The following is a 27,663-nucleotide window of genomic DNA, read 5'->3' on the forward strand; positions in this document are numbered from 1 at the left end:
TTATTTATTTACTTATTTATTTACTCATTTACTTATTTATTCATTTACTTATTTATTTATTTACTTATTTACTTATTTATTTACTTATTTATTTACTCATTTACTTATTTATTTGCTTATTTATTTATTTACTTATTTATTTACTCATTTACTTATTTATTTATTTATTTACTCATTTACTTATTTATTTATTTACTTATTTATTTATTTATTTACTTATTTATTTACTTATTTATTTACTCATTTACTTATTTATTTGCTTATTTATTTATTTACTTATTTATTTACTCATTTACTTATTTATTTATTTATTTACTCATTTACTTATTTATTTATTTACTTATTTATTTATTTACTTATTTATTTTTTTTGTGTGCATGTACATGTATATTGAGATATGTTTGTATGTATATATACTTTTTTTTTTTTTTTCTGTTCCTGCGCTGACCCGGGGCCCAGGGGTGAGGGATGGGACGGCTGTAAAATGTTAAAATATGAATAAAAAAATAAAGAAAAGAAACTGTGGTGTCCAACGGGAGCGGACGTCGCCATAAACCTCATCACAACAAAGCTCCGTGTAGCTGTAGCGCCCCCTATGGACAGCTGCACATCACACTAGAGCAGCGGATTTTTTAAAATTTGTATCAAAATGACGACGCGACGCTGCCGAATCCTACGAGTATCAAAAAAAGAAAATAAAACTGGAGGACGTCACAGTGGGCGTGGACCAGGGGAGGTGAAAACGGGGATTTATCGGCAAAATGGCGTCTTGAAGATAAGCGATTAAAGATGAAACTCAAACACGAATCACTTCAAAAACAACTTGGGGAGGGTAAACGAGAACGAAACAACTAGAACATGATTAAAAGATGTGAAAAATAGGTCTGGGTGGTTACGCTGCCTCTGACACACACTCACACACACACACACACTATTTCTCAACGTGTGTTTGTTCACTTATCGACGCAGATAAAACCCTGTGTCAATGACATTCCAGGGAGGGCACATTAGACTAAATGTGCAAATCAGAGCCTCATTCAAACCTGCATCAACTTCAGACATGACACAGTTTGCACAGACCTGCAGCTCGTCAGTTTGTCGCTTAAATCTGCACGAACTCTGAGATTATAACAACTTTAAATCAACTCTAATGTGCTTGTGTCTCTATGGTTCTCACTTCTGACACCCGTGGATCATTATGTTATAGTTTGCACGTTTTAAATCACAATATTCACCTAAAACGACTTAATAAAAGACACATTTTTGCTGATTTCCGTGCCGTGTAGCTGTTGGCGCCCCCTATGGACAGCTGCACGTCACACCAGCGAGCAGCAATCAGAGTTTTTTTTGTTTTGTTTTTTTGTTCATTTGTACCAAAATGACGACACGACGCTGCCGAATCCTACGAGTATCAAAAAAAGAAAATAAAAGCGGAGAAGGAAGCGCGTACGTCACAGGTGGAGGTGAAAACGGGGATTTAACGGCAAAATGGCGTCTTGAAAATAGTCGATTAAAGGTTAAACTCAAACGTGAATCACTGTAAATGTAACTTCAGAGGGTCAATGAGAAGAAACAACCAAAACGTGATTAAAAACGCTTTGATTTAACCTTTTACATGTCAATATTTTTGTTTCTTTCCTGAAAAACTGTGTGAAGGAGCCGTGTGCCAAGTCGGCCAATCACGCTGTGCCAAACTGTTACATCACAGCTATTTGTAACTCTGGACACAATGAAACCGAGGCAGGAATTTCTCCAAACATGAACTGTGCCGGACATGCATTTTAATTACTTGCAGAATAATCATTAAAGGCTCCGTATTACACTGTTTTCTCTTGTTTTTTTTGTGTTCTAATGTCGTTTTCTTGCACAAACAGACCTGGACTTGTGTTTATAACTCGACTTAAAGCTCACAAGAGTCAGTTTGGTGGAATATGGAACCTTTAAAGCCTTAAACCTATTTATATTTAGCGTTTTTACTGTGGCTCCCGTCAAGCGATATCTCTGAAAGCGGTCAATAAAATGTCTGGCGTCTTGTATCTGTAGAAGTCAAAGAGCCTAATGGCCAATCAGCGCAGGGGAACTCTTATCTTAAAGGAGCAATATTACGCAAAACTGACTCTTATGAGCTTTAAGTCGTGTTTTAACGCTGTTATCGCCTCAAAAACAGACCTGGAGTTGAGTTTTGTTTCATCCACACGTGTTTGAGTAACTTTTTATTATTAGTTTGTAACATCTCCAAACCTCAAAATGCGCCGTTCCACCTTGTGATGTCATCAAGTGGGAGTTTTGAACAGCTCCTTTTGCGTTTTGAAGTAGAAGTGGCCGGTTTGATCAAAATTGGTCCAAAAAAGGAGCAGGAGTGAACCAACGACGGGACCTTCACATACAAACACACTGGTTTATAGACTGAATATTTGTTTTTTCCCCCACACAGACGTCGGTTTGATGTCTCTCCCCACTCCTCACCCCCATTTCACAATGTTTAAAGTCCTATTTAAAGCTCCTATATCACACAAAATGGACTATTGTGAGCTTTAAGTCATGTTCTAAAGCTGTTACGTCATCAAAAACAGACCTGGAGTTTTGTTTTGTTTCATTCACACATGTTTGAGTAACACATCTCCAAACCTCGAAATGCTCTGTTCCACCTTGTGATGTCATCAAGTGGTAGTTTTCAAGTTAACTCCTCCTACTTTTACCTTTAGTTCAGTCGAGAAAAGTGGCAATTCCAGAGCTGAAATCATCCAAATGATTCTAGAAATGAAGGCGTGTGGAGTTTAAAAACACGGCAGAGCACTTCCTGTATTACCACACGATGACATCACAAGGTGGAACAGGGCGTTTGCTCAGTCTAAACGTGCAGGGTTTGTGTTTAAACGTGTGCGAATGAAACAAAACACGACTCCAGGTCTGTTTGTGACGAAGAAACAACATTAGAACAGATCAGAACACAGCGTCTTTAATGTTGGATATTTTTAGGGGGGTATTTCCAAGATGGCCGCCACCAGTGTTTGTGTGCGTTCAGCGTGTTAATACAGACATGAACACACACTATAGCCTGTGTTTTCACTCTCACTTAACCCACTTTCTCTCTTTGTTTACTTCTTCTTCTCTAATTCCGCTGTGATTTCTTCTTTCGTTCTACCGCACAAAGTTTACACATTTGCGTAAAAGCCTGTGTTTTGTAAATACAGTTTGCAACATTTAGAGGAACAGTGAACGCACGCTGTTCAAAATATGTTGGACTTTTGCCAAGAAGAGGGAGGATTTATTTTGGTTAAACACACAGCGCACCGGGTACAACAACAATACTGTATATTGTGTTACTTCTTACTCACATATTTGAAAATCACTGTGAAAATCAGTGAACACAGTCGAATTTTTAGCTATTTGTACTTCACTTAAGTACATTTTACACTGTGTACTTTTTACTTTTGAGAGCAGTATCTGTACTTTCTACTCCACTACATTTTAGAACTGGAAAAGTAAAAGTATTTTCATCATAGTTTTAGTTTATTTTTAGCACGTTCATAATTTAATCACACAAAAAAATACACAAATAAAAACATCTCAATTGTTTCAGTCGAACAAAACTACACATGGAGTCAGTAAAATACGAAGAAATATACGTTTTAAAAGTACTACACCAGCGAATAAGAAGTAATCAGTTTGAAATAGGTTTGTAAATGTTGTTTGTAACAGTTTTCCTATTAAAATTAACATAATAATTAATCAAATTAAGCAAAAACAAAAGGATCATTTGTTTCCAGGGGCGGCGCCAGATTTTTTTTAATTAGAGGAGTTATGGGGGGGCCAAGTTGTTCAATAGGGGGCCTCACTTAACATGTTTATTTAGAGTCTTAAATCACTCCTTTTGCCATGTTTGCGTCTCTGTTTTACCCAAGTTTAAATGTAGTTGCCCCCTGTAGTGATTTATAAAAACTAATATGGTTTTCTTTTATTTTTGTAGTCTCATTTTGAACACTCCGCGGTTGCAATTTGAGCATTTTTAGTCGAGGTTGGATGCGCTACAGTAGGAAGCTGCGGCAGAAATCTTTGGGGGAGGTTTGGTGGTGCGTCAGTCGTTCTACGGGAGGCGAGTACCAAGTGTATTTTTACTTAAGTAACAAAACTGAGTACTTCATCCAGCACTGAGGCGTTGGCCAAAGGGACGAAGGGTTTTCTTTACGCGGTTTAAGGAGTTATTCTCAAGTAAAACAAATAAAAACGTTATAAAACTTGTGTAATCCCTCATGTAAATCAGTAGAACACATGGGGTTCCAGTTAAAGCTCTAATTAGGGATATTACGTTACATAAACCGTTAAATCGATGTCTTTGAGTGTCTTTTAAAGCGCGATGTGAAACTGTTCCAAAGAATAACTCGATAACGTCCTGTGAGCTGCTGAGACGGGATGGATACGATACTGAGTTTACTCCTCATAGAAGCCAATTTCAAATACGGGATGGCAATTTTCCTCGGATGTTGTGGAAAGTTCCGGAAAATAACAAACGCTAAAGCTTCCAAGAGATGAGAGAACAACGTTTCTATAGATTCTTGCAGTCAAAGGGCCACATTACACTGCGTTTGTTTCATTCACACATGTTTAACACACAAACCCTGCAGATTTAGGCTGAGTAAAACACACTGTTCCACCTTGTGATGTCATCAGGTGGTAATACAGGAAGTGCTCCAGTGTGATTTCAGAGCGTCACGTTAACAAGCAAGATTATGCAGTGGATTCACAAATTATTCACATGTTTATTTTGGCAAAACAGTCCAAACTAAACACAAAAATATATATAGTTTGAAGATGTACACAGGGTTTGAACATTTAAAAAGTGAAAAAAAGCGAAAAATGGGAAGTTAAAGTTGAAGAGGAATGAGATGAGACGAATAAACGTATACGGAAACGGTGGCATCGTTAATGTGGAGAGAACAGATCTGGAAAAATGTAGTGAGGTTTATAGAAGTCCAGCTCAAAGTGTGAGGAAGAAATGGCAAATTGTGTTGATTTTTTTTTTTTTTTTTTTGTACTTGGCCGTCTCTGACACTCGTGGATCGTTCTGTTATAATTTGCAAGTTTTAAATCACAATATTCATCTAAAACGACTTAATAAAAGAAACTGTGGTGTCCAATAGGAGCTGACGTCGCCGTAAACCTCATCACAACAAAGCGCCGTGTAGCTGCAGCGCCCCCTATGGACAGATGCACGTCACACTAGAGCAGCAGGTTTTTAAAAATTTGTACCAAAATGACGACGCGACGCTGCCGAATCCTACGAGTATCAACGATTAAGGAAACAAAACTGGAGAAGGAAGTGGGGGTGTCACAGTGGGCGTGCCACAGTGGGCGTGTCACAGTGGGCGTGTCACAGTGGGCGTGTCACAGTGGGCGTGTCACAGTGGAGGTGAAAACAGGGATTTATTGACAAAATGGCGTCTTGAAAATAGCGGATTAAAGATTAAACTCAAACATGAATCACTCCAAATACAACTTCAGCGGCTCCATGAGAAGAAACGACTAGAACATAATTAATTTTGAAGAATATCTTTGATTTATACTTCTGACTTGTTCTATTTGGATAAACCTGACGCTAACTGTAAAAAGAACTTGAATATGAGGATGTTTAGATCATGTTGTTAGCGAGAAAGAAGCACCAAAACTGGAAAGTTGATGGACTCTGATGTGATGTTTTCCGTTTATATTTTACAGAAACTGACTTTAACAGTACTTAAAGATCAGAAACAGAGAAATTTGCGAGTAAATGCAAACCGTGGATGACTTTGTAAACCAAATACGACCTGATTTATCTCATTTTATCTTTATTACCCAAATTTTGTTCTGCTACTTAGCGACGTTCTTGTTAATTGCATTGTGCCTGTCTGATTATAAGAGCATGTCCCACCAGGAGGAGGCGCTCGTCTGGCCTGGGAACACCTTGGGGTCCCACTGGAGGAGCTGGAGGAAGCGTCTGGGGTGAGGGAAGTCTGAGAGGTCCTGCTCAGACTCCGGCCTCGGATAAGTGAAAGAAAATGGACGGACGATTGTAAGACGTACGTATATATTGTCCCGCAAAATCAATACAAATATAATAATAAAAAAATATATAAAAAACATACAAATCTGCAAACAAAAACAATTATAACCTCAATTTTCAGTACTTTTTTCGTATTACTTGTGAAATTATTTCCACTTCACGGCGGCCGCTCCTCCCCCCGCCTCCGCCTTCACTTCTGCGCCGCAGTAAAACGAAGAAGCGTCCGAGTTTTGCCCAAACGAACTCCACATGGACTGGAACTGCAACACGCCGGCGGGCTCTTGCGACGCGTTTGCGCTGGGGATAACGTGGGAAGCGGGACTGTTAAACGCCAGTAAACTCAAACTGTGGTCCTGAACGCCGGGGTCCAACAAACTGATCCCGTTGCCGTTGGCGACGGTGTTTTCTGTAAATGTTTGCGGTTGAACTACGAGGCCGCGGTTCAGAGCTCGGTTTAACATCTGCTGCTGGAGTTTCCGTTCCGTCCAATCTTCTTGCGGTTGTCTGTGGATCTTCATGTGTGCGTTGCGAGATTTGATTTTGTAAAACATCCTGGAACAACATGAGCAAAGTAAATTTAAACCATGTGCAAACGCTGCCCTGGAGCGGAATAACTGCACCCACTTAAATACTCACTTTCCACAGAGCTTACACGGGAACGAGCCGGCCACTAAGGGCACAGGGACCATCTCCTCCAGCCGGATCCGACGCGTGATTGGCTGCCTGGTGGGCGGTGCCTAAAAGCAACAGCCAATTGTAAACCAGAGACTACATTCCAAGCTGAATGTGACTAAATCTGTCAAAAAACACTGGCAAAAACAGCAACGAGGGCGATTTTTAAAGCTGATACGTTACGCAAAACTGCTCATACATCAAAAACAGACCTGGAGTTGTGTTTTGTTTCATTTATTATCAGTCTGTAACATCTCCAAACCTGAAAAATGCTCTGTTCCACCTTGTGATGTCATCAAGTGGTATTTTTTTTACGTGAACAGCTCCTTTTACCTTTAGTTCAGTAGAGATTTGGCAATTCCAGAAGCTGAAATGATCCAAATGATTCTAGAAGTGAAGGTGTGTGGAGTTTAAAAACACTTCCTGTATCACCACATGATGACATCACAAGGTGGAACGGAGTGTTTTCAGTTTGAGAGAAGAACTCGGCGTAAATATGCAGGTTTGTTTGTGTGTTAAACGTGTGTGAATGAAACAAAAAAACACAACTCCAGGTGTGTTTTTGATAAGGAAACAACATTATAACACAGATCAGAACATAATATGCCCTTTGACCTTTTTCAGTCGCTCTGTGTCTTCAACTGTCCCGTCTTCTTCTACGGTGAAGGTTTTTTGCTTGTCTCTGAGTCTTTTCCACAGGTAGTAAAATTCCACACACTGACGAAGTGTTTTGGTCTTTACCTGCGACACACACAAACGTATTTTGCGAACGTGAAAAATAAAGAACAACATTATCACTTTAAGCTCATTCAAAACGACTTCAAATGCTCCAACGACAACGAACACGACTTATATGAAAGTGACTTAAAGTGACAGTGTGGAACTTTCTAGAGGTGGAGCATTCTTCACGGAGATGGACGAGTTTTATGCCGTACTGTAGAATGTTAGAGCCAGTACTGTGCTGAAGTATACATTTAAGTATCTGTATTTTACTTCAGTACATTTTACCGTGGATACTTTTTACTTCAGTACATTTGGGAGCAGTATCTGTACTTTATACTCCACTACATTTATGAAGGGGACTGAAAAGTATCGCCCGTCATTTAACACCGACCATTTTAACACCCGACTGTTTAACACTTGGATTTTAACCCCTGCTCTCTCCCCTCCATCACTCTGCTCTCGTCACTCTGCTCTTGTCACTCTGCTCTTGTCACTCTTCCCTCCGTCACTCTTCCCTCCGTCCCTCTGCTCTCCTCACTCTGCTCTCGTCCCTCTGCTCTCGTCACTCTGCTCTCGTCCCTTTGCTCTCGTCCCTCCGTCCCTCTGCTCTCGTCCCTCCGCTCTCGTCCCTCCGCTCTCGTCCCTCTGCTCTCCTCACTCTGCTCTCGTCCCTCTGCTCTCGTCCCTCTGCTCTCGTCCCTCTGCTCTCGTCACTCTGCTCTCGTCACTCTGCTCTCGTCACTCTGCTCTCGTCCCTCTGCTCTCCTCACTCTGCTCAGACTCTTTTACCGTCGTGCGGATGCGGCTCAAGTCTTTTCCGTGCGTCTCCACGGCTGCAGTGAAGAGTCTCGTCTCTCTCTCTGTCCAAACATCAGCTCCTGGAGACAAGTCAAACAAACAGGACAAACACGAGGTGAACGTCTGCCCCCGATAATAGACACATTACACACAACACTGACTTTCCATTACAGGTGTCAATAATGAGGACAGACAGGAGCGAGAGGGACAGACAGGAGCGAGAGGGACGGACAGGAGCGAGAGGGACGGACAGGAGCGAGAGGGACGGACAGGAGCGAGAAGGACGGACAGGAGCGAGAAGGACGGACAGGAGCGAGAGGGACGGACAGGAGCGAGAGGGACAGACAGGAGCGAGAGGAGCGAGAGGGACAGACAGGAGCGAGAGGAACGGACAGGAGCGAGAGGGACAGACAGGAGCGAGAGGAGCGAGAGGGACAGACAGGAGCAAGAGGGACGGACAGGACTGAGAGGGACAGACAGGACCAACAGGAGCGAGAGGGACAGACAGGAGCAAGGAGGACAGACAGGAGCGAGAGGGACAGACAGGACTGAGAGGGACAGACAGGAGCGAGAGGGACAGACAGGACTGAGAGGGACAGACAGGAGCGAGAGGGACGGACAGGAGCGAGGGGGACAGACAGGACCAACAGGACTGAGAGGGACAGACAGGACTGAGAGGGACAGACAGGACTGAGAGGGACAGACAGGAGCGAGAGGGACAGACAGGAGCAAGGAGGACAGACAGGAGTGAGAGGGACAGACAGGAGCGAGAGGGACAGACAGGACTGAGAGGGACAGACAGGACTGAGAGGGACAGACAGGACTGAGAGGGACGGACAGGAGCGAGAGGAACGGACAGGAGCAAGGAGGACAGACAGGAGCGAGAGGGACAGACAGGAGCGAGAGGGACAGACAGGACTGAGAGGGACAGACAGGACTGAGAGGGACAGACAGGACTGAGAGGGACGGACAGGAGCGAGAGAGACAGACAGGAGCGAGAGAGACAGACAGGACTGAGAGGGACAGACAGGAGCGAGAAGGACAGACAGGAGCGAGAGGGACAGGAGCAAGAGAGACAGACAGGACCAAGAAGCACCTGTCTAAAGCTCAACTTAAAGGGCCCATGTGACGCTGTTTTAAAATCCATATTCTAATGTCGTTTCCTCGTCACACACAGACCTGGAGTTGTGTTTTGTTTCATTCACACACGTTTAACACAAACAAACTCTGCACATTTAGTCTGAGTTCTTCTCTCAAACAGAAAACACTCTGTTCCACCTTGTGATGTCACGTGGTGATACAAGAAGTGCTCCAGTGTGTGCACATTATAGACCATTACAGCTCGCCTAGACTTGTTTTCTTTTCTTTTTTAGCCATAAAAATCATGTTAAAGGAAGTATCAGCCTGCACTTTTGCCACACAACTTCCTCTATTTTACATATCCATCCTTTGCCGAGCTGTTAACTTCAAAAATAACACTTGATGACATCACAAGGTGGAAATGTGTTACTCAAACATGTGTGAATGAAACAAAACACAACTCCAGGTCTGTTTTTGAGGAGGAAACAGCTTTAGAACATGACTTAAAGCTACAAGAGTCAGTTTTGTGTGATATAGGAGCTTTAAATAGGACTTTAATCATTGTGAAACGGGGGTGAGGAGTGGGGAGAGACATCAAACAGACGTCTGTGTGGGGAAAAAACAAATATTCAGTCTATAAACCAGTGTGTTTGTATGTGAAGTCCCTGTTGTTGGTTCACTCCTGCTCCTTTTTTGGACCAATTTTGATCAAACCGGCCACTTACACCGTACAAACCCTCTTTAACCTGCTATGACATTTTTTCCAAACGCACAAAATCCCATCTTACATAACCGGGGTGCGAGCTTGTTCTGCAAACGTTCTTTCATTCTTAAATTTCTAGTTGCACTTAGAGACCAAAGTGAACAATGGCTGGTCTGTCCTCACACAGAGTTTAAAGGGGGACAGGGTGCAAGTCCAAGTCCACAAAGACCCTATTGTGACGCCTCTACAGGACTGTTCTGCCCCTTTAAGTGATCCATGGGACTGTTCTGCCCCTTTAAATGATCCACGGGACTGTTCGGCCCCTTTAAATGATCCGCGAGACTGTTCTGCCCCTTTAAATGATCCACAGGACTGTTCCTCCCCTTTAAATGATCCACAGGACTGTTCCTCCCCTTTAAATGATCCACAGGACTGTTCCTCCCCTTTAAATGATTTACACGACTGTTCCTCCCCTTTAAATGATCCGCGGGACTGTTCCTCCCCTTTAAATGATCCGCGGGACTGTTCTGCCCCTTTAAATGATCCGCGGGACTGTTCGGTCTCTTTAAATGATCATATATTTATGTGGGAAAATGCAGTTTAGGTTAAATAAGACACAAAATCTGACACAACAAACACAAAAATGAGACAAATCAAATCTGAAGGAGCAAGAAACACAAATGTTCAAACCAGGACTAAACCAGGGCTAAACCAGGACTAAACCAGGACTAAACCAGGACTAAACCAGGGCTAAACCAGGACTAAGCCAGGACTAAACCAGGTCTAAACCAGGACTAAACCAGGACTAAATCAGGACAAAATCAGGACTAAACCAGGTCTAAACCAGGTCACCACGCTCATCTATTTCAGTAAAGTACATGTATTTTTGAGCTAAAGTTCAGATCACTTGTGCAAAGTGAGGAGGAGCTGGACCAGGACGTTGTTTGTTTGTGGTTTGGGTTCACAGCTAAAATACTTCACTTTTCGCTCATTTTCTCATCACTTTTCCACGTTGCACTGTGATATTTTTGGTCTAATAGCAAATCTTTTTCCCACTGTCCTTGAACTGCTTATTTTTAGTCTATTTTTTGATTCCTTGTAAATTTAATTGACTGCATCAGTTTTGAAACGTAACAAAGTAAAATTGGTAGAGTTCTGTACTTAAGTGGTATTTTTAGGTATCTGTAGTTTACATAAATACATTTTACAGTGTGTACTTTTTACTTTTACTTCAATACATTAGAGAGCAGTATCTGTACTTCCAACTCCACTACATTTTTGAACAGGATTGCAAAGTAAAAAGTACTTTTCGTCTGATTTGAGGAGTTATTTTTACCATGTTCGTGGAAACATCCTGAACAAAACAAAAATAAATACAGAAAAATCATTAAAAAAAACTTTGAGAAACTGATTTGTTTTGCTGCTGTTGAACAAAATATGTGTCATTTTTAATCGATTATCTCCACATTTAATTTGACGTTTTGCTCGTACTTTAATAATTTGACTTAAGTCGCTTTTTTCATGTGATACTTTTACTTTTACTTGAGTATCTCGTCTTGTTTTAAGCAACAAAACTAACAGACTAACACATAAACTGCAGTCTGTGTGGGACTTTTGTGTTGGAGCTGACAGATATAGGTCAAAGGTTACCGGGGTAGTGGTAGTCCCCTGCTGGTCTGGGACGGGTAAAAAGCAGCATCTCCAGAGTCGCCTAAACAAAACAAACACATCATTAAACTTTACAAGAAGAAAAAAGACTTAAACATTTCGATAGATCTAGTTTAGGTTAAAAAAGTGAAACTAAAAGGAGAAAAAAGCCCCGTGTGCTCGTGCATACCAGGACGTCTCCATGGCAGAGGTGCAGGCAGTGCAGGGCCAGCTCTGTGTTAGTGCCCCCTCCTGGTAGACAACTGGAACTACACATCTGCAGCAGCTTCTCCACTGAGACACAAATGTACACACATACTCAGATACTTCAAAATGAGGGTATTCAAGGAGAAATGTAAAGTACTGGAGCAACAAATGAGTGTTTAGGAAAAGTACTACGCAAGGAAAAGTAACTTGAAGAGTAACTATCGGGAAGAAGTATCTGGTTTATGACGTGAGGTTCATGGAATTGGAACAAAATGTTAAATGAGTCACAACATTTGGTGTTTTTTTTAAGAATAGACACAAAAATGAGACAAAAATGAAATCTGGAGACAGAAACACAAATGTCCAAACCAGGACTAAAGCAGGACTAAACCAGGACTAAGCCAGGACTAAACCAGGACTGAACCAGGACTAAACCAGGACTGAACCAGGACTAAACCAGGACTTAACCAGGACTAAACCAAATCTAAACCAGGACTAAACCAGGACTAAACCAGGACTGAACCAGGACTAAACCAGGACTGAACCAGGACTAAACCAGGACTGAAGCAGGATTAAAGCAGGACTGAACCAGGACTGAACCAGGTCTAAACGAGGACTAAACCAGGTCTAAACCAGGACTGAACCAGGACTAAACCAGGACTAAACCAGGACTAAACCAGGACTGAACCAGAACTAAACCAGGACTAAACCAGGACTAAACCAGGACTAAACCAGAACTAAATCAGGACTAAACCAGGACTAAACCAGAACTAAATCAGGACTAAACCAGGACTAAACCAGGACTGAACCAGGACTAAACCAGGACTAAACCAGGACTGAACCAGGACTAAACCAGGACTAAACCAGGACTAAACCAGGACTAAACCAGGACTGAACCAGGACTAAACCAGAACTAAATCAGGACTAAACCAGGACTAAACCAGGACTAAACCAGAACTAAATCAGGACTAAACCAGGACTGAACCAGGACTAAACCAGGACTAAACCAGGACTAAACCAGGACTAAACCAGAACTAAATCAGGACTAAACCAGGACTAAACCAGGACTAAACCAGAACTAAATCAGGACTAAACCAGGACTAAACCAGGACTGAACCAGGACTAAACCAGGACTAAACCAGGACTGAACCAGGACTAAACCAGGACTGAACCAGGTCCAAACCAGGTGAGCCATATTTCATATTGTTACATAAAACTCATGTCACTTTAGACTCACTCACACTGGGAAGAGGAACCACAACTTTTACACAGGTAAGAGTACTGTTACTTTAAAAATATTACTCAAGTAGTGATAAAAGTTCACTACTAGAAAATGTACCTGATTACTACCCACACCTGCACATACAGAACTTTCACCAGTGTAATGTGAAACTAAGACACATTTACATATTCCACAAAGTCACTCCAGCAAACGTTTCACTGAAGTTTACTCATGTACTACTGAAAGTACACAACTGAAAGTACACAACTGATAGTACACGACTGATAGTACACGACTGATAGTACACGACTGATAGTACACGACCAGGCAAAGGTTTGGACACACCCTTTCATTCAAAGTTTAGTTTTTTTGCTTTATTTGTACTACTTTTTACATTTTATATACAGACAGAAGTCACTGAATATATGAAGTACAATATATGGAGTTATGAAGCAACAGAAAAAGTGAAAAAAACTCTACTAAATATATTTTGACAAATTATTTTTAGTAGTTATTTAAAGTTTTTTCTTTACTACTACCTCCATATATCTTACTTCATATATCTGATGCTTCTGTGTGTGTATAAAATGTAAAAGAAAATCATAAAAATAAACAAAAAAAGCCTTGAATAAGACGGTGTATCCAGACTTTTCCCTGTTGTTGTACTTTTTCACACAAATCCTCCCGTGCAGTATTTCACCTCGCTCTTGTGCGGCGGAGCTGTACGTGAGCTCGTTCCACGGTTTCCACAGCAGATGCTCCCGTGGCGACTCGTCCTCGTCATGTGACCGCTCCTCCGCCCCATCGTCAAACAAACACGGAGGAATATCCGCCTGGAAGTCTGGCCCCACGTTTATGCATCTGCAGAGCGAGGGATGAGAATGAAATGATTATAAAAGAAAGAAACACGTGAAATGTGTGTGTCAATGGGCTCAATTAGCGGAAGAAGAAGTACTTAGTTTTGTTACTTTAGGAGCAAAAAATACCCAAATAAAAGTATCACATGAAAAAATCGACTTAAGTAAAACTATTAAAGTACCTGTTTTAAAAATATATAAGTATTTCGTGCAGATTTTGAGTCTTAAAGCTTCAAATGTGGTGATTTTGATTTTTTTTTTTTATATATTTATCTGAATTTTGTCGTTTTTATTTGTATATTTTTATTTTTTGCTCAAATTATGAACGTGTTAAAATAAATCCTCAGACTTTTCCTAATAAAAAATACTTTTACTTTTCAGTCCTGTTCAAAAATGTCGTGGAGAAAGTACAGATACTGCTCTCAAATGTACTGAAGTAAAAGTAAAAAGTACACACTGTAAAATGTACTGATGTAAAGTACAGATACAGATAAATGTTTACTTAAGTACAGCACTTTACTGCTTTTAATTCATTACGTCCAACTCTGATAATATTAAATCAAAATAGTACAGCTTCGGCGCGGTAAAAAGTCCTCAAAATGGCGCCGACAAACTGAAATCCATGAATAAATGAAGGTTATTCAGTGCAGTCGCTGTCATTACTAATGTTTAAATATGTTTTTCAGGTGAATAAACAGACGCTGCGACGCTTCCAGTAAAAAAGAATAGATCGTGAAGGGTTTAAAAATCAAAACGGTCAAATCTCAGTGTTGTTTCATTCAGAATAATTCTTCTACAGTTGAAAGAAAAGTACAAAAAGACTGAAATGCATCTTTGTTCCAGCTCATGAATCTTGTGTTTTCTTTACACGTTTGTTTATGTTTTTACATGTGACACATTTTAGTTCTGAGTGTGTTTTTTCTGATATACTTCTCTCATGATCAGTGTTTTCTGCCGTGTCTTTTCTTGACGACTGCGAGAAAAATGTCCACGATCTGCTGCGTGTTTATACGATGAAGTTTCAGCAGCTCAACTACGGCTAAAAGTGACAAGTTTGGAAAGAAACTGGGATCCAATTTTCAAATCGGACAATTTATTAGTCTTGAAAAAAATAAATAAATAAAAAGGAATTATGTAAAACTGTGTGAAGGCTCGGTCTCAGGACACTTTGTTAATGTGATTTGACTATTTATTTGTGGCAGTAAAAGTAAAAAAATGAATAAATAAGAAAATAAAAAAATGTGTTTTGTGTACATAAAAAAATAAAACAAAGATGAATATTTTTAAATTGTAAAAAAAAAAATAAAAAAAAAATCATTATGTGAAACTGTCAAGGCTCAGTAAAAAAATAAATAAATATTAAAAAAAATAAATAAATAAATAATGTGTTTTTTGTGATTGTGTTTTGTGTAAATAAAAAAATAAAATAATGATAAATATTTTCAAATCGTAAAAAAAAAAATTAAAAATAATAAAATAAGTAATAATAAACTTGAAAGAAAAAAAAAAAAAAAAAGAAAGAAATTATGTAAAAATGTGAAGGCCCAGTCTCAGGACACTTTGTTGATGTGAGTTGTCTATTTACTTCTGGCAATAAAAGTAAATAAATAAATAAGTAACAAAAAAAATGTGATTGTGTTTCGTGTAAATAAAAAAATAAAACAAAGATAAATTCTCAAATTGTAAAAAAAAAAAAAAAGTGTGTATTTTCTCACGGTAAAACCCCCGCTCCATCTTGCCGTCCCTCTCCACATTCTCGGCCTTTGTGACACACAGATGAGTACAGCCCCGTTCCTCTTCGTAACGGGTTGAGCAGAGGCTGGGGAGTGAAGTGGGCACGTCTCTGCCTGCTTTCACACTGAAGCATGCTGGGAAATGTGGTTCCGGTGTAGACGGGGCATCCTGGATCCTGTGAGAACGACAGATAAGTTTTTATTGTACCACCTGCGCTGGTTTTATATGAGTGTGGTACAAAAGATATTATCATGGCAACATCTGTGACACACTTACACCGAAATAGACATTAACAAACAGGAAGCGACTTACGCGCTCTTCCTATCCATCGAAAATTAGGACTGTTGTTGCCATAGCGATTAACAGAAGTAAAAGGTCGGGGGACGTGGGTGGTTTTGAGATATTACGCTATGTTCTGATCTGTTCTAATGTCGTTTCCTCGTCACAAACAGACCTGGAGTTGTGTTTTGTTCTTCTCTCACACTGAGAACACTCTGTTTCACCTTGTGATGTCATCATGTGGCGATACAGGAAGTGCTCCGCTGTGTTTTTAAACTCCACACACCTCCATTTATAGAATCATTTGGATCATTTCAGACCTGGAATTGCCGATTTCTACTGAACTAAAGGTAAAAGGAGCTGTTAACGACTTTGAAAACTACCACTTGATGACATCACAAGGTGCAACAGAGCATTTTGACATTTGGAGATGTTACAGACTAATAATAAAGTGTGACTCAAACATGTGTGAAACAAAAAAACAACTCCAGGTTTGTTTTTGATGAGGGAACATGACTTAAACCTCACAAGAGTCAGTTTTGTATAATATATATAAGTTTAATATAGCACCTTTAATCTAAAATATTGTTTGATTTGTTTGTAGATTAAAAATAAAATCCTGTTACCTGATCGTGTGACGTCCCGAGAAGAGAGGAGGATTTCTGTTTTGTATTCTCCTCGTTTTGATGGTTAGATGGATGATAGATGAAGGGATGTACAGCTGAACACAGGCCTCTGGGAGTCTGAAGAACAGGGACGAGAGGAGAGGACGACACCAGTGACGGGACGGTATGTGGGCCTAAAAAAAATAAATAAATAAATATAAAAATTAAATATAAAAAAAAAATAAAAATAACATATAATAATAATAATAATAATAATAATAATAATAATAATAAATTGTATTCAGATAATGCTGTAAAAATAAAACTATAAATCTAGCCACAAAAAACATAAAATATTTTAAATGAAGGTATAAAGATGTATTAATATAACAAAACAACAAAAGAATCAAGTATATGAAATATATTAAATCTACAATATAACCCTGCAAACATTATTAAAGCTGCACGGTGGAACTTTTCTGATAGTGGGCATGTCTCCATGGTCTTGTTTAACCGTAATATTCTGCATTATGGCATTAAACGTATGCGTCTAATATTTATTTCATTATAGGTGTTTTTATTGCTCAAATTTACCTCGAAAAACATGCATTCTTAGTGTAAGGGGGAGCCTCCTCTCCACAGATCTGACCTGACACCTGGTCTGCTGGCTCTGTTTGCTTGTTTTGCATTGAGATAGAAGTGTAATGCTTCAAAGCTCTACTGTGGAACATTCTACGCAAAGCTATAATAAGTCCATAGAGACAAGCGGGTGGCGCACGATCGAGCAGAAATGTTACGCAGTGCAGCTTTAAATGCGTTGTGTTTGATCTTACCCGTATTGTAGTTTAAGGTGCTAGCGACGGAGGCTCTAGCATTCCCCTCAGAGCCGCTAGCATCTCCCGCTAACTGTTTAAAGCAGTGGGACAACAGCGGGAACCTCCAGACCATCCCAGGCGAGTTCGGACCGAGCAGAGACGGAGGCCGCACCGGGAAGAACTGGAGCGCTCCGACCGCCTCGCCCCCCTGCGCTCCCACGTGCACCAACACGCCTCCGCCACCAGGGGAGTCCACTTTGGAGGGCGAGTGGGACGCGGGAGGCAGCGGCGTAGGAGGCGGGCTGAGGAGGTGGGAGGTCGGAGGCGAAGGGAACGACGGGAGCGAGGGAGACGAGGAGTCCGAGTCCAGGGAGCAGCTCAATCGGGGTCTAACGGCGGCGTCCCAGTTGTGCGAATCAGTCGTGGTTATAACCGGAAGCCGTCTTTTCGCTTGGGACATGAACGCGTCCGAGAAGGAGTCTAGTTTCTGCGTGTAAGTCCTGTTGTTTAGACTCTTTTGAGGCGTGACGCTGGAAGGACACGGCTCCTCTTTCCAGACCGTTTCTCCGGTTAGCCACGGATCGCCGCTATCCGCTTCCGACGTTTGCAGCTGCTCTTCGTGTAAACCTCCCGTGAAGTCCTCTCTGTCCAAATCGCTCGTTACTGAACTGGTCCTGGAATAATCTAACCCAATATGACCTGAGTTATGTTCGTTATCTCTGAAATACGTAGCATTAGCTTGTTTAGCGACGTAGCCAGCGTTAGCTTTCCTGTTATAAGTCAATTGCGAACAACTATTGTAGCTTGTTGTCCCTCTGTGGCCTCTGTAGCAATTAGCATAATAATCATCAGTAGAGCTTTCGGCGTTCCCGTCCCAGGATTCTTTCGGGATGTACCACGAGTGCCGCTCCTCGCCTTCAAAATGTCCGCCCATGTTGAACTCTTCGTCCAAGCTGTTCGTGCTGAGAAGGCTGCGTTCTCCCTCGTTGCAGACCTCGTGCTGGTCGTCGGTAAAATTCGGGAAACAGGGGATGGTCTGGTCGTGCTGCGTGGGTAAATTTAAGGGCGGCTGAGCGGAGGCGTATCCCGGCTCGGAGCTGTGGTGGTCGGGGAGGACGATGTGGAAAGGCTGGGGTAGGTGGAGGTTGGGGAAGGCGTGGGTTGGTGAACAGTCTTCCATTTTGGCGGTGAGAGGTTAGCGAGACCTACGAGACAAAGAGAGAAAGTTTAAAAAAGCATTGGGAAAGTGTGAAGACATCCCCTTTAAAACTTTACATTTACAACCAGATTATGCTCACGAAATCAAAATGGCGCCCTCTGCAATTGTTAACGCGGTGATATTAGTGCTATAAACTAACATAAAGTCTTCATCGGGAAAAATACTGTTTAGAAATTCAGATTTTAAATAAAAATACTACTAGTACACGGTCACTTTTTGTCCAAATTTGCAGAAGTAACTCAGAAAAAAACGACTCTCTCCGGCATAAACAGAATCACACGTGCGTTTATTGCTCAAAAACACTCACGTACTTCGCAAATAAACTCACAAGCGTCCTCATTGTTCGCAGCACCGCCTTTCCACAGATCTACCCGCTTGTCTCCGTGCCGCTAAAGACGTTCGCGGAACATTAACAGGCGACTTTAACTTTGACCAGAATGACACGATGGGAAGTGAAGTTATACACAGAACTATTACTATTTAACGTGACGCAGCACATGTTAAAATGCTACAGAGAGGCTAGCTTAGCGTTGACATTTAAGTTAACACGACAGTCTTTACATCATTAGTTAGCATGAAACCCTTAGGCCACTGTACGCCTTCGATAAACCACAAACTTGAGTAAATAGGGCAGAGAGTCAGATAGAGAAACACTGTGGAGACGGCACATCAAAAGCCAAACACTGAATACGTTTTGAGGTTTTTTTTGTCTTTACCAGGCTCGACTCGTTATTTCCTTTTCACAAAAAAACTTGCAGGTTATACTTTAGCACTGTGTACACTCCGTAAAGCGAGGTGTTCTGGAGACTTCATGCTCACGTGTCTGCGTTCGTTCTCTCTCTCTCTCCGTTCATAATTTCCCCATTTGAGATTTGGCACCTACACACAAGCACATCTCGGCTTCCAATCAGAACGGCGAGAACGCACGCCCAGGCTGGTGTCGCTGTCGTGTGAGGACGATTTGAAGCGATGTGCTTCCTTTGAACGCTAATGTAAATATGTTTTGCAGAAGTCAGAACCGCGAGATAAGGCTTGAAACGAACACGAGAATCACATGCGTTTTTTTGAGTGTGGAGGTGTCAGAAGTGGGAGGTTAGCGGGTTAGTCTGTGCACGAAACCCCCACTGAGTCGACTTTTATACGAGACTCGCGGCGTTTAATACTCGTGCTACGGTTTAGATTTGACTCTTTTCGCGCCCGTCTCAGTCTTCCTTCCATTGTTAAGCCTTTCGATTGTTCGCTCTAAACCCGGGTCCCCACAAGAATCGCAAAACATCTTGAGCGTTACATCAAATGGCCAGAGTAAAACCGCTGATAACACACACCGCACGAACGTCACTGAAGCCCGAGAAGAGCAGGTGTCTCTCTCTTTCTTTCTCTCTCTCTCTCTCTCTGTGTGCCTTTGTCGTCGCGGTAACCACATCCTGAGGAAACAAACATTTGACGGATCTCCCATCTTCAGCTATCTTTATCTACAACACCCCAGCGCAGTGTGTGTGTGTAAGAGTGTGTGCAAGTGTGTGTTTGAGCCGTGTCTTTACGTCTTTACTCATCTTATCTGATTTTGTTTTATATGAACTTAAGGTGTAATTCATATTTTGGAATCTATGTCTGTTTGTCTGTTTTTTAAGTCATTTTAAAAAAAAGATGAAGAGAAAAATGTGTTTTGCCGAGACAGAATTCAATGTTTAAATAAATTTCTAAAAATATATATAGTCATTATTTCACTATATTGTCGTGCTGCCTTATTCCGATTTTTATATACATTTTTTTTCCTTTCAGCTACACTGCCAGTCAAAAGTTTGGACACGCCCTCTCATTCAATTTCTTTTCTTTTTTTTTTTTTTTGTCACTACTTCCTACATTTTATACACATGAGACATCAAATATATAAAGTAACATATATGGAATTATGTAGCTAAATTCAATATTTAAATACGTTTCCAAAAATATATATTCATTACTTTACTATAATCTCATGCTGTTTTATTGCTATTTTTATAACCTTTTTTTTTTTTCAGCTACACTGCCAGTCAAAAGTTTGGACACACCCACTCATTCAATTTTAATTTTTTTTTTGTGACTACTTCCTATATTTTATACACACATAAGACATTAAATATATGAAATTATGTAGCAAAATTTAATATTTAAATACAATAATTTACACATAATTTCTTTCTTATTTTTTTTCAGTATTTTCTACTTTTTTTTTTTAAATGTATATTCCACATTTTAATGCTATTTTTATTTTTTTTTTTTCATTTTTTTCCCACTACTTTCTACATTTTATACCCATGCCATCATATTGCTATTTTCATATATATATATTTTTTGGCTACACTGCCAGTTGAAAAGTTTGGACATGCCCTCTCATTAAATTTTTTTCTTTTCTTTAATTTTTTTTCACTTCTTTCTACATTTTATACACACATACGACACCAAATATATAAAGTAAGATATACGGAATTATGTAGCAAAGAAAAAAAGTTAAATAACTCTACTAAATATTTTTCAACAAAGCCAAATGTTAATACATTGAGGATTATTTTTTTACTGTATAATTCCATATTTGTTACTTCATATGTCTGATGTTTTCTGTGTGTATAAAAAATGGAGAAAGTTGTAAAAGTAAAGAAAAAAAAGCACTGAATGAGAGGGCGTGTCCAATCTTTTGACTGGTAGCGAACGTGTCCAAGTACTTTATTTTGTGTATTAAAAAAGTTTGTTTAAATTAGTTTCTCGTTTTTGAGCGGTCGACGTTCAAAATGGCCTCCATCCCCATCGTCCAAAGTTACAGGAATATTCTTTACTCACCCCATATTGAGAATGATAAAAAATAAAACTAAAAATAATAAAAAACGAACACTATTTGAACCTAAAATCTTTCTAACACATGTGACTGCATCCACACAGGTGTAATTCCAGTCATAGCCACCCATACACAAACAGTCATAGTGCGAAATGTTTACCAGGAAGTAGAGAGTGTGAAACAGGAAGTACGAGAGCGACCGACGAAGAGGCTCAGGGAAACACCGCCATCCCACCCACTCGCCACCACAATCCAAAATGGGCCCTTTTGCCTTTTAGCCACTTTCACAAGAGCTCACACAAACTGCAAACACACACAACGCACACAACACACACAAACAGCAAACGTCAAAGATAGACACTCTGAAACTGCACCAAAATAACTCTCTTTCCTCTTGTAGTAAATTGTGTTGCCGTTAACAACAGCTCAAAACAGATGCAGCGTTGAGTTAGCTGAGGCCGTCGCTCTCGCTAACGTGTCGATGTGTTGTGTGTCGTATAAACGCTGCTGCGCGACTGTGACCGAACACAAAATGTTGCTGGAGTTTGAGTGACAGATTCTGGTTAGCACAAAAAAAAACGCGAGGCCAAATACAAAACAAACAGCATTTATTTAAATCAGACGCTAAAACAATGTGTCTTTCAGCGTTTTTTCTGATCTCAGAGGTGAAAGCTACGTACTGGAATGGGAAAACGTTTGCTGCAGTGACGCTAGCACCGTTAGCCGTTGTGTCCGTTGTGCGCGCGTGGGCGAGTCCTAGCTCAGTTTTTAAACTTAATAAGCAAGTGTCAAACGAGAAATTAAAAGTGAAACTATTATTTTAGCATTTGCGTCCTTCACAAACAGATTGTGTACGGATGCGACGCGCCTCAGAACAGCACGTAACGCAAACAAACGCCGCTTTGACTTTGACGATAAATATGTTTTCTACGGAGATTAACAGCACGTAAAGCGTTAGCCAAATATCACACGTAAACTACAGCAAGACCAGAGCGACTGAGGACGCGCCGGAGTTTAGAAAAAGGGGCAAACGTCAAACAAAATGGACTTTACTGCACGCAAATGAATAAAAATCTGTAATACTGTTGTTCTTATGTGCAGAAAGTCCAAACGATGTAGGCGGGTTCATGTAAATGTTGAGGTTTTGTGTACGGCGTATCTGAAGGAAGAATGTGTGAAATAGTCATACGAGCTGACCCGCTAACCCGGGATTAGCATACCAGGCATTACTACAGTACGGAATGTTTTTTCTTGTGTAATATTTTGCTTTTGAGTAATTCTGGAAGTCATACTGTTCTAAACGCACTGTCAAATAATCAAACTATTATATTTAAAAGTGTTAAAAGTCTTATTTACTGAAGTAAGATCCTTGAGAACTGGTACAGAATCGAAATAATTTTACAGAATTGTTGTTTCATGTATTTTTAAACTCCGTATTGGGAAAAAATACTTTGAAAATATACAGTACGTAGTTACAGAACGCTGAATACTTAGACGCTTACACGCTGAATACTTCTCATCTTCCTTATAGTAAAGGTTAAAAATATGTGATTGTAATGTGTTTATTTAAATTAGTTTAAAAGAAAAAGAGAAGAAGAAGAAGAAATGAACCCATGCTCACTTAAAGACCTGCGTTTTGTGTTTCTCTCACTAAAAAAACACAAAGCTGGAAGCCTAAACTATACGTTGGAATACTGCAGTGTATTCCTTTGATTTTAAGAGCGTAACTTTAAATATGTACTCGAAAAACACCACCAAATGAAAGACTGAAAGTGCCACAAAAAATACTACTAAAAAAGTAGGCTGAATACATATTTTTTGAGTATAGTTTCAACGCTGATCATGACACGGGTCCAAGGAGTTTACTAAAAAAATGCGTTTTCCAAAGTCCAAATTCAGCCTCTTTGTTTTTTTTAGCTTCAGAGAGTCGGTGATAATGTTCCGTACTCCTCCTCACTGCTCTGTTTTTTCTCACAAACTTTCATTCTACTAAAAATACTACGCTGATCATGACCGAGTTTCAAAAAGCTCACCAATATAAGTTTTCACAAGTCCAAATTCTGCTTCTCCGTTCTTTTTAGCGTTACAGAGACGGCGATAATGTTCCGTATTTGTCATCTGCTCACAAACTTTCTACTCACTTTCTACAAAAAAAAGTAGGCTGAATACATATTTGGGGTATTTTGTTAAAACACTAATCGTGACATGGGACGAACTCACTAAAAAAAATCCAAAAAAACGTTTTCCAAAGTCCAAACTTGACCTCTTCCTTCTTTTTAACTTCAGAGAGTCGGTGATAATGTTCCGTACTCCTCCTCACTGCTCTGTTTTTTCTCACAAACGTTCGTTCTACTAAAAAATACTACGCTGATCACGACCAAGTTTCGAAAAGCTCACCAATATAAGTTTTCAAAAGTCAAAATTATGCTTCTCCCTCGTTTTTAGCTTCAGAGAGTCGGTGATAATGTTCCGTACTCCTCCTCACTGCTCTGTCTTTTCTCACAAACTTTCATTCACATTTAAAAATTCGCTGGTTTCCCACAGTTTGGTTCAGAGTGCAGCGGCGTATGCAAATGAGGGCCCTTTGTGATCAATCTGAAGCATCTCTCGACGCGTTTGTACGGTTTGGTTTGCACGAACTCGTCAATCTAACTTTTACTGATTTTCAGAAGTAAAAAAAAAAAAAAAAAAAGAAAGAAAAAAAAGTCTTGAAATGAAATTGTTGGGAGATAAAACTTTGATTTGGACCGTGAAGCTGCACTTTTAAAATAGTCACTGTTTTTGAAATGTGAAAAACCAGCTAAATAAATGTTTACGTTTTAACTCACGTACAAATAAATGAAGATGTTTTTTATGTAAATATGTTTTGCACTTACTATTTAACCGTTTAACGATCTTGTTTCTTGTTGCGGAGTCTCCAGAAAACGCTGTGTTCGCTCAAAGAACATCATCTGTAAAAAGAAGAAGACATAGAAATAATGAATATCGTTTTACGCATAAACACGGAACTTCAGAGATGCAACGGGATAAGAATTTTTTCATATGTTCAATGGACAGAACTAACTTTAATCTGAACAAACACAAAAATGTCTGTGTTTTAGACTTACAGTGACGTTTGGGGACGTCTGTGGTAAACGTAGAGCTACTTTAGAATCTGATTAGTTGGAAATTTGCTGCTCTGGGACGACAAAGCTGCAGTTTGGTACAAGGAGTTAATGTTAAAGCTAATGCTAACACTGTCCTGTCTTTGTCTCGACACAAATAAACAAAATACACAAACAGTTTCACGTCTCAGGTGGCACGCAGATCCATATGAAGCAGCTTTAGCGCAGTTTTTGTTCACATTTCGAGCGATTTTTACTCGAGAGCTCTGAACTTGAGCTAATCCAACTGAGCATTTGAGCGTTAGCATTTTAAGCAAGCTCCTCAGTATGTGTGTTTGTTTCTGTTCGTTCGTGTAAATCGTCCATATAGTTTGACATAAAAACTCTGCAGAACGCTCATTATTTTAAATTTGAACATGGAGAAAGGATTAAATACGTTTTCTTTCATTTTTTTGTTCTGTTCTTGCTTCTGTTAGCATAACCGCGCTCCTGTCAACACTTATGTTCCACTGTTAAAGAAACTCAAGTGTTTAAGTGCCCTAAAACAAATCAAATCAATAAATAAACAAATAAATACAAATTAAAACACAGTTCCAAACAGGCCTGGAGTATAAGACGTACGTACGATGGCGGCGTGGAGTTTTTCGTGCCGTTTTTCTTTGTTTTAAACCTATTTTTTAAAACAAAAACAGGATTTTTCCGTGTGTTCGCTGTGAGTCTTGAGCACAGTTTGGGGGAAGCCACTTTGAACCTTTTTTATGTTTGAAATGTGAAAAACAAAGACTCCGGAAGCTTTAGCTGCAAAATACCTATAGTAAAAAAAAAAAAAACCTGTACTGCAAAAGCGCAAAGGGAACTTCAAGATTCAGGGTTCGGTGACGTGCAGATGTGCGGCGTTACCGAGAGACGCAAAAGCAGTCGTTGGTCGTGTTACGTTTACAGATGTGAAATGAGGTCGTAGCATTAGCGCTGCTCCACAAATGTCAAATCTAACGTGTGAATTTTGAAATAAATCAACAAAAAGAGCGTAATCTACAGGTGCCAAAGAGGTCGGCCTGTCACGATAACGACGCAAACGCAACGTAAACCATTTTTAAATAGACAGAATCGTGAAGTAAACAGCAGAATGAAGCGATATTTAGGCGGAGAAGTGACTTTTTCAACAGGCTGCGGCTTAAATTGTAGCGTAAAACAACAAAAATATCCGAAATTTCCTCGTTTTTTGCGAAGAAACTGTGCCCACGAGAAGTTTTGAGCCTCAATATTGCTCCAGACAGGCCTACGAAGGGGATTTACAACCAGAAACAAACAAATACGGAACTTTTTTTTTGTATTTGTCATGTTTACTTAACTGTAGAACACACATGTTTTTGGTAACACTGTTAAATCACTCGTTTTCTGTCGTTAAAATGAAAAAGAAATGAGTCAAAACGCCATCGTCAAAGTCGTATCTCACCTGAGTTATGTAAGAAACCTCGGACCGTCGCTCGCCAACGCCAAACGTGGACATCGGCCGGTTTAGATCTGCGTGAGCGTGGGAAAAGAAAAAAAAATGTCGGTAAATAGTTAGAAGTTATAATTTTTTATTTGACCAATAATGTAAAAAATGGGCTGTTCCAGAGCCCCCCCCCCCCACCTCTGTCCTCAGACCCTCCCTCCTCTGCAAACGTCTTTTATTAAAAATGCCAAACTGGTTTCCGTGACAACAGAACTCAGATAAAGTCCCGCAGTGTAAAGTATAAAGTCGTCCGTACTGATCGATAGTTGTTTTTTAATTTTATTGCGAAGTGAACGGACGAGTATTTGAAGAAACAAGGTCAGAAAACGTTAGATCAGAGGAGAAGTACAAAAAAGTACAGACAAAATACTCAAGTAAAAGTAAAAGTATCACGTGAAAAAACTGCTTAAGTAAAAGTATTAAAGTACTTGTTTAAAAATGCACGTAAAGAGTAAAAAGTAAAAGTATTTCACTCAGGTTTTGAGTCTTAAAAAGCTTCAAATACAGTGATTTTGACAAAGATTTAAGCTGGATTTTGTTTTGAATCGATCGTTCTAGTTGTTTTTATTTGTTGATTTTAATTTACTCAAATTTTAATCATAAAAATAAAACCTCAGACTTTTCAGCAGGTCTTACACGATAATAAAAATACTTTACTTTTCCAGTTCAAAAACGTAGCAGAGTAGAAAGTACAGATACTACTCTCAGATGTAGTGACGTAAAAGTAAAAAGTACACACTGTATCCTACTTAAGTACAGTACTTTTGACTACTTTTACTTTGTTACATTCCATCCTGAGCGTACTACATTACATAATAGCTTAGTATGAGTTGTCCATATAGTAGAAAAGCCAAAAAACAACGAAGAAAACAAACTATTTCTGCTTTTTAATCTAATTTTTGAGTTAAAAACAACATTTTGACGCAAAAAAAGGAGGCTAAAAAGTTGATCAAGAGACTCAGATGGATAAACGTGTAAAGAAATACTCCAAAAGTACATTATGATGGGTTAAAACGTGCATAAAAGTCACATTTAAAGCCGCTCTTGCCTGTGTCTTTGCTGTGTCTCTGGTGTCTCACATGTGTCTCTCTCGTCTGTGTCCCTGGTTCGTCTCTGGTTTGTCTCTGGTTCGTCTCTGGGTCGTCTCTCGTGTGCAGAGCTGAGGTGCTGTGTGTGTCGTCTGCTGCAGAGACTCTGAGCTGTGTCATTCTGAGGCTGGAAACAAAAATGAAAAAAAAATACTTTCGCTTTGGTGGAGCAGCGTCAGTCACTCACATCTGTGCGTTTGATTTGACTGAGGCTCATTATTACAGATAAACTCCAGGTAAAGTGTTCGTTTTATGCTCATTTTTATGGTTTAAACTTCACAAATAAAACAACAGAACAGAGAACAGCCCGGTGATCTGTACAAATGCAGCATAAAATAAAAATGTAAGATCTACAAAGGACAAAAGACAAAAAACACACACTTTAAACACAGATCTGCACTGACATGAACGATGTGTGTGAGATTTTCTAGAGCAGCGGCGTCAAACTCAATTTCACCGAGGGCCACATCAGCAAAATGGTTTGTGTCAAATTTGCTAAGATATAAAAAATATGTCTGTGTAACTGCGTAACTCCTGAGAAACTGACATTTTAACATGAC

General features: G+C 39.9%; 1 protein-coding gene across 2 annotated transcripts; it reads right to left on the reverse strand.

The window, feature by feature from the left end:
- Window positions 1-4,829: 4,829 nt before the first annotated feature.
- Window positions 4,830-26,039, reverse strand: LOC117386101 (transcriptional-regulating factor 1-like). 2 transcript variants are annotated; one of them, XM_033983410.2, is made up of 12 exons: window positions 25,974-26,039; window positions 24,290-24,364; window positions 17,401-18,587; window positions 16,589-16,761; window positions 15,665-15,858; window positions 13,793-13,953; window positions 11,854-11,957; window positions 11,667-11,727; window positions 8,225-8,313; window positions 7,328-7,453; window positions 6,677-6,777; window positions 4,830-6,592 (listed from the first exon to the last, which is right to left on the reverse strand). In XM_033983410.2, exons 3-12 carry the CDS (start codon window positions 18,560-18,562, stop codon window positions 6,187-6,189), a joined length of 2,577 nt encoding a protein of 858 aa, XP_033839301.2. In that variant the 5' UTR covers window positions 18,563-18,587; window positions 24,290-24,364; window positions 25,974-26,039; the 3' UTR covers window positions 4,830-6,186. The 2 variants fall into 2 exon arrangements, with proteins under 2 accessions (XP_033839301.2, XP_055085035.1); XM_055229060.1 differs by lacking the exons at window positions 24,290-24,364; window positions 25,974-26,039 and adding an exon at window positions 19,318-19,389.
- Window positions 26,040-27,663: the final 1,624 nt, after the last annotated feature.

Source organism: Periophthalmus magnuspinnatus, chromosome 18 (assembly GCF_009829125.3).
Source record: "Periophthalmus magnuspinnatus isolate fPerMag1 chromosome 18, fPerMag1.2.pri, whole genome shotgun sequence".
Classification (NCBI taxonomy): domain Eukaryota; kingdom Metazoa; phylum Chordata; class Actinopteri; order Gobiiformes; family Gobiidae; genus Periophthalmus; species Periophthalmus magnuspinnatus.

Excerpts from the sequence above, each read along its gene's own strand:
- LOC117386101 (XM_033983410.2), bottom strand. The coding sequence starts at position 18,562 with ATGGAAGACTGTTCACCAACCCACGCCTTCCCCAACCTCCACCTACCC. Across the intron at positions 7,454-8,224 it reads TGAGCCGCATCCGCACGACG|GTAAAGACCAAAACACTTCG; the intron begins GTAAAAGAGTCT and ends TGTGTGTCGCAG. Across the intron at positions 6,593-6,676 it reads CCGTGTAAGCTCTGTGGAAA|GATGTTTTACAAAATCAAAT; the intron begins GTGAGTATTTAA and ends ATGTTGTTCCAG.